The sequence below is a fragment of the Copadichromis virginalis genome, linkage group LG15, assembly GCF_057382275.1.
Source record: "Copadichromis virginalis isolate Kocher_CV1m ecotype Utaka linkage group LG15, C_Virginalis_male_GT1.1, whole genome shotgun sequence".
In the NCBI taxonomy this organism is placed as follows: domain Eukaryota; kingdom Metazoa; phylum Chordata; class Actinopteri; order Cichliformes; family Cichlidae; genus Copadichromis; species Copadichromis virginalis.
In genome coordinates this window covers 18808383-18821060 of record NC_140632.1, presented here as the reverse complement: position 1 = coordinate 18821060, position 12678 = coordinate 18808383, and the positions used below count along the sequence as shown (strand labels likewise).

General features: G+C 37.5%; 1 protein-coding gene across 1 annotated transcript in view; it reads left to right on the top strand.

The window, feature by feature from the left end:
- Nucleotides 1-12678, top strand: part of scara5 (scavenger receptor class A, member 5 (putative)) — a 107354-nt gene that overhangs the window by 84842 nt on the left and 9834 nt on the right. The window contains exon 11 of the mRNA XM_085432332.1: nucleotides 2479-2667. Coding sequence (XP_085288458.1) covers nucleotides 2479-2667 — 189 coding nt within the window. The remainder of the gene's footprint in view (nucleotides 1-2478; nucleotides 2668-12678) is intronic.

Genomic DNA, 12678 nt, shown 5'->3' with positions numbered 1-12678 from the left:
GTTACTTAACCTGTCGGCCTTGCTTCATTAACATGCAGTTATTAAAGGAAATGACACATTCCACAAATGTCATTGGCTGTTCTTGGTATCAGGACACTCTCATACTGTCAAATGAGCTGGAAAAGTTCCTGTAAGTTGTGGATGATGTTGTATTATGTCATATAGTAAGAAAAGATATACTTTCCATTAGCATGTGATTTAAGTTTTCCTTTCCAAAATAGGCATAGAAATGTAATATTTAGCAGACTGCATGCTGGGTGTCATTGCTTCAGATTTTGGCTGAGAAGAGCTTTAGGATATATAGTAAACTGGCTGTTTAGAGAAGTACTAAACAGTCACAAGGGCTATTAATCAATGTGATCATTTTTATATGCATGGCAATGGCAAAAATTATATTGTGTTATTGTTTGATGAGTGAACATAACTGTTTCAAGTAATTCAAATGCTTGACCCTAGCTGAAAACGAAACATGTGGTGCTCTACTCTTAACAGTTTGTGGGGTAGAGTTGCCTGAAAAAACCTCCTGCAGTACAAAAGTACAACAGAAGGTTGAAATAATATTTAATTTCTGGTTTGAATTTGCTGGTTCTCAGGAGAGAATATCATACAGTGCAGCAGTTATGACAATATAATAATACAGCAGATATTAAATTATGATGGGCTAGTGAGTGCAAAATACTTGACTGTAATGAGAGTTAAATGGTACACAGTTAAAATGTATGATGGTCTGATGAGACTAATATCCTGTCTATATAATGTGTCTGGCTTTACTCTGCGGCACTTTGTCTTAACAGTGATGAGCAGTTCAGAAAAGTGTAGCTGCGAGTGTGTGTTTACCTCTTCTTCTTCTTATTTCCTCTCTGCCCTCTGAAAGGTGATAAATCAAATCAATCACATGAGAACAGCTGCTGCATACTTTGAGGAATACCAGATGAACTGCAGAGCCATGAAGCTTCTGCTAAAACAAACACACTCATTTACACACACACTTGTTCTGTAAGCTCTTACATGCAAGTTTGTGGACATGGCACCCCTGAGCAAGGCTTTCCAACCCTAAATCCATGAAAATGGGGCATCTCTAGTACTTTTATTTACATGCATTCCTAGAGGTTTACAAATTTAAAAACTAACCAGCTTCCTTCAAAAAAGGATGATCCTAAAATTCCGCCCTGTGATAGCTTACACTCCAGGGCCCTGCGACCATATTTCAACCTTTAGATTTTTATTATATTACAGGAGCCAAAATACTCTGTCAAACCAGAACAACAACAATAATACAGAGATGGTTGTTTTGTTCACCTATGTGAGGAATCTTTTACAGAGACTGTGTATAAAAGAATGTCATAAAGTGTAGTCGCAGTGTTAGGTTACGTTTTGAAGCTTTAACATGAATGTTTTGCCTAATTCTCTGTTAGGTTTTTTTGGGGAGCCAGAAGTTACCATGTTTGAACCAGAGCATTGCTGTATCCATTGACCTTATGGGTGCAAGCATATCTGCTAAGTAGTGTAAAGTAAGGACTAATAAAATGCTAAAAGTTTTTGCATCAAAACCGAAGTACAAACATGATCGACATTTGACAGATAAACAAATTAAAATACTTCAAAAGCAACAAATAGCAGAAACAAAGTGGAGCCATCTCAGTCAGTAACTTAAAGCTCCCAGTGTTGCCTTAATCCTCAGTCAAATTTACCACACCCCTACCTTTACAGTTTTTTTTAACAATGTTATAAAAATGTTTTGACTATGCAAAACTCTTAGCCTGTTAGCAATCTACTTTAATTCATCCCTTTGTCTCCTTTTTTACTTCTCATCTTTGATGTCCACTTACAGTTTCTATCTCTCCTTTTATTTAATCACTCACTTTCCCTCCTTTCCTCAGTATTTTTAAGCAGCTGTTAGTCTTTAGTGCTCAAATAAGCTAAACTGGATAAATGCTTGCAGATGCATACTGTGAAGTTCCAAAGTAGGAAGTTATGAATTTCAAAACCCTTCAATGGATTCGCTTCACATCCGTGAGATTGTTGCCATATTATAGGCTTTACAATCACAGAAAACAGTATATTCAGAAAGAAACATACGTCAAACTTTTTTAAAGAGGGTTCACAAAAGAACACAAAAAGTTTCCAGGGTATTTTTATTTATTGTTCTTATTTATTGTTCTTCTTAAATCAGAGTGTTTTTCTGTGGTTTATGGAATTTTTATTTTTCAGCATGTCAAAAAAAACCCCATTCATCTCAGTTTGTTTTCATATTGATGTGATTCACAGAGCTTCGTTAAACTTATAAACACAATGAATGAGTCCCTCCAAAAATGAGCGAGGGCCTTTGTTGTTGTCTTTTTGGCATAAATAACAATGGAATGCTTATAAACACTCTGCAAACACACTAAATAGTTGCAGCAAAAATGTAGGAATCCCTCTGCCAATGCATTTGTGTATCTGGATACAAAGCTTCTGTTTTGTGTGTTTGGTTTTCAGTGGAGGAGACCTTGGTACGGTTGGTGAATGGGTCAGGTCTTCACGAAGGCCGTGTGGAAGTTTTCCATGAACATCGCTGGGGAACCGTGTGCGATGATGTCTGGGATAAAAAGGATGGAGATGTAGTCTGCAGGATGCTGGGATACCAAGGAGCAACTGAGGTTCATAAGACTGGACGCTTCGGGCAGGGTGCGTAACACTCTTATTTCATTGGTGTGTTTGGTGCAGACCTTGCTGTCATTCAGTTCATGTAACACTTACGTGCGTTTATTCAACCTCATATTGTGCCAAAGGATGTAATAGGTCGACTTGGTCCACCATGTCAGTGTTGACAGAAACACCAAATAGGTGGCCATATTTTTTGGCTGTGGCTTGTGTAGAAGGTTAGGCCATGCATTAATTAGTAAAACAGTATGCCAGTTGAAACTAAAATTTCCAATTTTACATCTTCCAGTTTTATATGTATTTATGACATTATGACACCAAAATGTCAAATCTGAATGGTGAAAGATATGTTCCAGAATAATCTGTAAAAGCAGGCTCAGACCACCCCTGGTAAAAACTTTGAATCTATTCATAAACTTCCAAGTGATCCTTTAAATGAAAAAAACAACAACAAGGATATAACCTCCTTCGCAGAGGTAACATAAACAAGATCCTCTTCCTTTTAGCCTTGAATTTCCCAGGAGATTTTGTATTCAGAATAGTATAGTAGGCCTTATAGAAAACCAAACAGAACTGCAAAGGATTTATTAATTTGTACTCACTACATTGTTCAATCAGCATTTACTGTATAATGATTTAAAAGGAGCAGTTTACTGTTGCATGTTGACCATCCTTTACATCAGTGGTGTGATGTGACAAGACGCACTGGTGGGCCTTGAGAAAAGCCAAGATTTGCTTTGGCCATATGCTATTATTGCATTCAATGAATTCATTCATTTAATGCAGCTACACTTGCAAGGTGGGAATTATGAGACTGCAACTCATCAAAGGCCCCTTTTGACAGAAATATGGTTAACAAAGGAGGAAACACATTACTTTCTTACATGTATGAGTCAAAGAGTCAGGAAAAGGTGGCTAATGCTATAATGGTGCCAAGCCAGCTGAGGTCGTCTTGAAAACCAAACATCCCTTTGGAGAGAAACTTGGTTCATTTCAATAGTGTTTGGATCTGAACCAGAGGCAGCAAAACTGCTGGACCGAGTTTAAGTCCTTTAAGAAGATGGGGGTGGGATATGTGTTAGTGCATTCACCGTCAAATACAAATAAAAAAAAGAATTGAGAATGATTTGAATCCAGGTGGGGTTTTTATATCAGATTAAATCAAATCATAACGTTGACACAGTATCCTGCAGTGGACCAGCGAACACATTCAAAGTCTTAAGGCAACAGAATAAACTGGAAATGTAGCTTTATTTAAATAGATGGAAAATCAAAAATTAAATAAAATATAAGTCAATAGAGGAATCCAATAATTCAGGCAGAGAAGACACAAGAACCAAAAACAGACACTGTGACGATGACTCAGGGGAAGACACTGCTTATATACACACAAGAAAGCATTTAGGGGAAGTGAACACTGCTGCTGTGCTATTGCTGCAGCAATGAGGCTGAACAGCATTGCCAAAATCAACACTTCCTTTCAGAGGACTTAGACTTAGGGGTAGCAGGATCTGGCAAGCAGGTGGCTGTCATTGTAGTAGGTGGGTGACTAGCAGGTTGCACAAATGCACAGTCTTATTTTAAACTGGTGGAAAAACTCTATATAGAATGAGGAAGACATCGTATACACACAAGAGGGCAATTAAAAGAACTGAACACAAGGGGGCAAATGAGGCACATTTAAACAGAATCTAGGTAACTAGACAAGGTAAAAAAAAAAAAACTATATACAAACCACAAAAGACAAAGAAGTACCAAAATGAAGCAGGACATAACATAAATGAAGACTTAATGAGAAACAAAGAGACACTGAGGGTGGCCATACTAAACTGAGTCACAGAGAAGTACATACAAATCAATAATTAAGATGTAAAGAGAACCCACATTACACATGTAACCAGAACTTAAAAACTAAAGTCCTAAATGATAACCAAAAATACAAAACTCAATGAACCATAAACTTTGCAAAAGTCAAAACATTGGCTCAGAGACTCAGGACCATGACACTATTAACCACTGGAATTTTAGTATAAGGGCATCACATTGTTGTTGTTTTTTTCTTGTCTTTTCATCACAGCTTTATTGTTGTCATGTGGTAAAGCAGTGCTCATGTTTCAGGAAATGTTAGAATTTCCACAAAATGCATGTTTGGTTTCAGCTCTTCTGCCAAAGTGTCTTTAATGGGTTTTGGTTTGCCACCATCAGCATGTAAGTGTGAGTGAGTGCTGGGGTGAATTAGAAGCACATTATAAACCATTTTGTGTCAAAACACCCATATATCAATGGGTCAAAACCTTATGGCATTATGTTTGTTGGTTACTTGCATGCTACTGCCAAAACAGCTTAGATTTACCAAGGCATGGACTCAGCAAGACCTCTGAAGGCAAACTGTGGGATCTGGCACCAAGTCAGGCTGTTCCCATTTGAACCAGTTGACTAAGTGAATAAACCTTTCACTTGTTGAGTCTGATGTAATAGCAATGTAATCGTCTTTTCTGAGTTTTTAAGCTCATTCTTTATAGGTCAGCGCTCATGATCTGCAATGAGGAACATGGCAATCATTGTTTTTATCTACAATACATATCCATGGTGAAACTTAATGATGGAAGTCGCTCTGATTTTTACTAACTCTGCTTTTTGGATTTGAGTGGCACAACTGTACCCTAAAATGCTGCAGGGATTAATATTAAACTTTTATGGTGAAAGTCGTGCTAGCCAGATGTCGTCAAGAAAGACTCTCATGGGTCATATCCATCTGTTTCTTTCCCCATTTTATTTCATTCAGCAGTCAGCCTGACATCATTCAGAGCCTCTGTCCAGGCTGAGTTGTTACCAATAAGTCTGGAAAATTGAGGGAAATCATGCTTTTGTTCCAGGGGACAACCTCAAGAAAACAGCACAGGCTAACATCATGGCTGGATTCAATTTTAAACTATCTGGAATTCACATACATTTTCAGATGACTCACTAACCTTTCTGATTCCGTTTTAGCCTTTGTCTTACTCATAGCATCTGTGAAAGGACAGAACAAAATAAAATGACTTGATGAGAAAGCCACTCATTTGCCTCCTGACTACCAAAATGACATACAGTATGTGAGTGTTTGCAGAAACGACAGGTGAGTTTTTCCAGAGCTACACAAAATCAGGCACAACTGTAAAAAATACATTCAATTAGCAGTCCAAAGACAAGTCAGGTTACCTTTCATGCTTCATCCCTGCTCCAATAAACAGACCAGTAGTTTTCAGTTACAATTTTCCATCTTTGATTTTAAATAAACTTGAACTGGAGACTTTCTGTGTAATCTCTAAATACCCTGCTTAAACTCTGTACACCCTTTTAACCTCCCAGCTTTCTGTTTTAACGTTTGTCCAAACTAAAAATAACCAAACTTTTTCCAAACTTTTATATTAATTTCGGACATTACAAACCCTGAATTTCTTTAGGAAATACAAAACTGCCCTGAGCCCGCTGTTTTTCAGTCTGCTCACACATGACTGTACCGCCAGACTCAGCACTAACCACATTGTGAAGTTCGCAGACGACACAACTGTGGTTGGTGTCATCACTGACAACGATGAGTCCACTTATAGATTGGACGTGGAGCAGCTTGAAGTTTGGTGTAGATCCCATAATTTCACTATCAATGTGGACAAAACAAAAGAGATGGTGGTCGATTTCAGGAAGTCTGGCAGAGATCACCACACAGACCTCACCACAGATGGATCTGCTGTGGAAAGGCTCAGCAGTGTTAAGTTCCTGGGTGTACACCTAGCTGATGACCTGTCCTTCTCCATTAATACCACAGCAGTTATCAAAAAAGCACAAAAGCGAAACTTGAAACACTATTTTTCAAACTTGTAAAACAAACTATGGACATTTCTCAACTCCTAAAATCCTTAGCTCATTCAGTACGTGCCCTAAACATATTCAAAGAAACATCATATTGATTGCTAATAATAACACACAGGAGTGTTTCTGCTTAGAAAACAGTAATAAAGTTTATATTAAAGTTTATATTATGTATGATGGCTCAGAGAAACCTGAACTCCAGCCAGGAAACTGGGGTTTGTGTCATCATAATTGCAGTAAAAATAAACCCGTCCACAGCAGTGTGAAAAAGTCTTGAGCAACTCCTCATTTCATTATGTTTTGTTTATAAGGAGGCAGACTACTTTTTCAGGCTATCTGGAGGTCTTTTAAAGTTTTTCTTTGGGCACTGGCTGCTTTTTCACTTATTTTTACTTCAATCCTTGTACCGGGCCATTTTCAGAAAAAGAAAGGTTTTTTTTGTTTTGTTATCCACTGACCTTTGAGTCATTCAAAAAAAATAGGCATCTAACTCAAGGGATGAACCAGTGTTTTTTCTACACGTAACGGATACCTTTGAAAAGAACCAGTTTAATATTTTGTCTTTAGGCACTTATTACCAGCCTTATAAAAAAAGAAACATATAAATTTGTTCCAATTTCTTTCTTTCAATCAATGAAAAATACCAAAGATAACGCAGTTTGGTAGAGATATCAACACCAACATCATGAATCCCCTTTTAGCCAAAAAGCCAAAAAGATGCAAACCGCTGATGAGCAAGTCATGTTCTTAAGAAACAGGAGAAAATCCAGCAAAGGCCTGACACATGAACTGAAAGATGTATCTGCACCTTCAGTTGATCCATCTACTGTTCACTGAAGCCTCATCAGAAATGGTCTTCATGAAAGGGTTGCTGTCATGAAGCCACTCTTTAGGAAGGGAAACAGGGAGAAAAGGTTGTGAAGAAGTCTTATGGTACAACAGAGAGTGCCTACACTAGGGCTGTTCGATATAATGATATATATCGGACGACGATATAAACGCGTCTATCGTTTCATTTTACGCTATCTTTTGTTTCATGATGTCGCAAAATAAACTGTTTACGGCAATATTTTTTCATCGTTGAATTTCTTAAAGTTCTCTCTTTCTCTTATATTTAATATAACCACACTACGAACAGACAAGTGACTGCTTTTATACGTTGTCGTTAGCAACAACGACGGTAAAACCATCGCGTGGCTCCACTGTCCGCTTGTTTATTTTCCACATAAACCTTTCACAATAAAGCTCGAGATCCTGTTGAGACTTTTCAAAATAAACGGAATCACGTGAAAGAGTATGCAGTGTGTTTGTGGATGAGAAGTAAAAAAAAGCGCCATTAGGTGCTAACAAATAAACCTTAGACTCAAACGTTAGAACAGGCTTTTCCCCGGGGCACGCCGTGTAATAAATACTTACAAAGAAAAGGACTGCCGTTACAACTTATGTCTAAAAATGTATCGTTTCATGCATCAGTTGAAATACTTGACTCCAGGTACAAGACGCCCGGCTGGAAACACTTCACGCAAGTCGACCTGCCCGAGATTCATAGACTTTACAGAAAATGTTACATTTTTGTGATTTACATCGTTGCCGAGACGATAGATGTCTTATATCGGGATATGAATATCGGGATATACTTTGGTCATATCGCACAGCCCTAGCCTACACCCATCTGTAATATATTTTGGGGGCTCTGTCATGGTGTAAGGCTTCATCACAGCCAGTGGTGTCAATATTGATGGAATTATGAGTGCAGAAAAGTATTCTCAGATCCGGATCCACCATGCAATACCAACTGGGAAGCTTGAAAAGTGGACTGGAAGTGGATTAATTTTTCAGCATGACAGTCACCCTCAACACAATGCAGAAAGAGCACGCCTGGATTTAAATAAATAAAAGACAAAATGGAGCACTACTTGACAGAGAATTAAACAAAATGCAGCCAACATCTATAGAAGCTTTGAATGTCCTTCAAGAAGCCTGAAGAACTATTCCTGAGGACTACTTAAAGAAATTAGAGAGTGAAATAAGAGAGTTCAGGCTGTGTTGAAGAATAAAGGTGGCCATATTAAGTTTCAACTCTAAAACATGTTTAAACATAAACAATGTACCTTTGCTATTTACATAGCAAAATATAAAGAAATGAGAAGTGTGTAAAATGTTTGCAGAGTACTGTAGTAGATTATAAAAAGATTATAAAACTTTAAAAGAAAAAGATTTTAAAAAGATTAAGGGTGTTGACTTCAACTTTAACCAAAAGTAAGTCACCAGTTTTTACTTGCACTTCTTCATACAGCTGCATTATGCATTATGCAAACTTATGAAAACAGTTTGCACAAATGACCTATCAGGTCACGTTCTAGATATGTGAGAGGTGGGGTGCAGGGTTGTAAATAAGTACTGGCTTATATCTGGCTCCAGCTTTAACAAGTGGAGCCAGAGTACAGTACTCTGTACTCTGTCAGGTACACTAATGGGGAAATTAACCTGGCCTGTTTTTGATTAATTCAGATGAAACCCATGCAAGTAAAAGAGAGAAACTCCTAAATCTATGCAGAAGTGCTCTGATCCAGATTCAAACCTAGAAGCCACTGACTGTGATGCAACAGGGCTACATCACATATGAATCATAAGCTAAATAATTATTATGGTGTGATGAAAAACATCTGTACAAAAAAACACTGAACTTTCTATTAAACTCTGAAAACAGAATTGAAGGGGGCATAATTGTTTCATTTAAAGCCTTTTTTAATATTTATTTTTAATTTTGAATTAGCTACAAGAAAAAGTGTTTTGTTTTGTTTTGTTTTTATTCATAGTTAATCTTTATTAATCTTAGACTGGTCCTGTGTACAGTCGCTAAGTTTGAGTCTGAAATGAGATGTTTTAGCTCTTCTCTTTTTAAGTTAACTTTCTTCTGGAAGAATACCCTTTGAAAACAGGAGTCCTGAACAGCAACTAAAAATAATATGTCAAAAAATGGCCATATTTTGAGTGTCTGCTCTTATTGACATCAGTGGCTTCACACTTGTTTACACATTTGCCTAGCAAGCAAAGATTCACAATTTGTTTCTGACAATTCAGTTTGTAAAAAGTCTGATAAATTAGACATCCAGAGCTACCTGCTGTGGTCATCTTTAGCTTTGCTTGTAGCTTTGCTCTTACTGACATCATGAAACATTTAGAGATGAAAAATAAATATGAAAACATTTAGAGCACTCTGAAGCCTGAGCTTTTGGGTCACAGAGATTACTTGTACATGTGCTGACCTTATTATAAAGGTCATAAGGTGCTATATTATTAAACTTTGGCCATATTTAATATCCACCACTGTGCGTATACATATATGGCAGAAAAATAACATATATTATTGTTATATAGGCTGTGTGGCTAGCAGAATTGGACCCAAAAACAGGACTTGGAAAAACGGGGAAATAAACTAAGATGGTGGTTTAATTAAACACCAGGGAACACAGCTAAATGGAATCAGAGTAACAAGAAGAGGGGACGCAAAATTAAACATAGCACACAACAGACAAGGCACTATCAAAATAAAACAGGAAGTAGCAAACACTGAGACCGGGACTAAGACATGTGGTCTAATTTACTAAAAAAGTGCTTGTTGAATAGAAACATCAGAAGTCTCTGTCTGAAACACAGCTATTATCAGTAATTTGGACAAACTACATTCCACAGAAATAAAATTTGGCTTGATTCATTTCTGCAGACAGCAGTGCTGTTTTTTGCCTGATTACACAAAACGTCTACTTTTCCGTCTTCTAAATCCCTCTCTTGGGTGTTTCCCTCAACTCTCACACAGTGGTTTGGTGATTCAACTCTTGTTTGTGTGAAGTGTCACAAATTTGGCGTAAACGGACAAAACATGGGCGCGCACACAGTGCTGCAAATGTGTGTTGAGATCCAGAGTAAACGGCTTAAAGGCTCATGTCCGTTAAAGTAAACCCTCAGAAGGCTCAACCGCAGAACAGCTGGAGTATCATGTACAACCACAATGGACCAACTACCTCTGAAGCCTCATGTGTTCTTTCCCCTCTACATACCTTATTTCCATCTTGTGCAGGCCGCATGGAGACACATGTGGTTATGGGGTCCTCCTGCTTTCAGGATGTCAATGCTGCAGCAGTTTATCTTTAGAGCAAGAATGTAGGAGGCATGCAGATTGAATCAGATGTTTGCCCTTATTATCCATTATTATTCAGTAATGAGCCTTTAAATTAAACATTTGACATAAAAGAAATCTTTATCATCCTGTGTGGATGTGCACATTAACCTCCTAAGACCTGAACTCTTCCACGGCATGGATTTTTAATTTCTCTTTGATATTTGGGCATATTGGGGCCCGATGAATGTAAAAACAAAGAATTACCAGATTATTTTTTTACCTTATTTTTGTTTTTAAGAAAAATAAGAGGCACATATGAGGATATTCGTTTAAAATTTTGATAGAACAGTGGCAGTATAATGTCCTCGTAAGTGGATATCAGGCCCTTGTAGAGCAAAATTGAGTATTTTGGTCTAAATAACCCAAAATGTGATGTCCACATATGTGGACGCCAGGTCCTAGGAGTTTAAGGTGCAAAGTGTGAGTCGTGGAAGCCTGGCACACATAATACACTCATTTCCAAACAAATATATTTTACAGGCATTTCATTTTTAATTTTTGTGATTTATTTAAAAATTGTCAATGAAGATAGAAGATAGTGGGTTGAAATATCACATTTTATAAATGTGCAACACCAGTTAACCTTTGAGTCTAAGACGCAAGGCGAAAATCTTTCTCCTTGTGTTTTTTTGCCTGAATACAGTCACATTAGAGCACCACTGAAAAATTATGTTGAAGTTGAAATATTATAACTCAGTGATTAACTTTGATTTTAACTCTCTGTTTGGATCACCAGGTTCATCTCAGTTCACTTCATTGCAAAAGTTACAACATTGAGATGTTTTTATATATAATTAGTGCTGAGAGATGAGCCATACTAATCAGCAATTCTTTGATTAAAAAAATTAATAGTTTTTTGTACCCTGTATGTAAACTGACTGGCGCAGTGTGTAACAACATTCAGCACAAGCATTTGGATGTTAATCTGGCTGTTGGTGCCAGCAGTGCTATCATTATCCACACTGATCTGGCCCTGTGTGTTTGTTATCCACAGTTCAAAGAGCTACAAGATTTGAAATACGATTTAATTACTGAAGAATGTGATTAACTCTTCCAAATGGCTCTTACATACACACATAATATTTGTATAAACAATGTTTAGCCTTTTCCATTGAACTGTAAACAGTTTTGAATTTTATTGCTCATACATTAGTCAATTTTTTTCCCTCCTGTCTTATCCTCTGTTTATTGAACTAGTCATCAAGAACATAGCTTCAAGTGAATATTTAAATCTTTCAGAACTGGATAGAAACCAGTTCCCACAACCAGTCAGGGAACTGATTATATATAATACATCTTTCAGGCATAAAACATATACAGTTGTGATTAGACGTTTGAATACACTTATTATTGCCATAAATTTCATGGTAATTTGGGGGTTTTAATGATTTCTTTGACCTGTTCTGATGATTGACCACAACTGGCAGTTTCTCTTTTGCCAACATAAAAAGAATTTGTTTGACAGCACTCAATGGATTGATCAATACCCAGAACAACGGGAAGGTCTAGGGGACAAAGTGAAGATCTAAGAAGGAGAATTGTAGATGTACACAAGCTGGGAGGGTCTCTCGGAGCTATTTCTAAACAACTCCAAGACAATCAGTTCAAACAACTGTACAGCAGCAGAAATACAAGTTATTCAAATGAGTCACCACTTTTCCAAGAAGACTTCAACTCTTCTTTGTTAGGATGTCCAAAAACAACCCAGGACGCACCAAGGCAATGTCAAGCCGGGCATGACCTTAGAACTGCTGCATCACTGTCCACAGTGAAACAAGTTTGGACTGAGTGGGTGTCATTCAAGAAACAAGCCCCTGCTCTAAAATCAACACCTTTAAGCTTAACTGAAATTTGCAGCCGCCCACTTTGAGAAGCCAAATGCCTTCTGGAGAAAGATTTTATGGCCAGAAAAGAAAAAGATCGATGTCACTGCTGGAGCAGCAGTCGTGTGCTGTTGTGAAGGAAGACCCAAGTTGCAGACAATGGTGGTGATGCGAGTG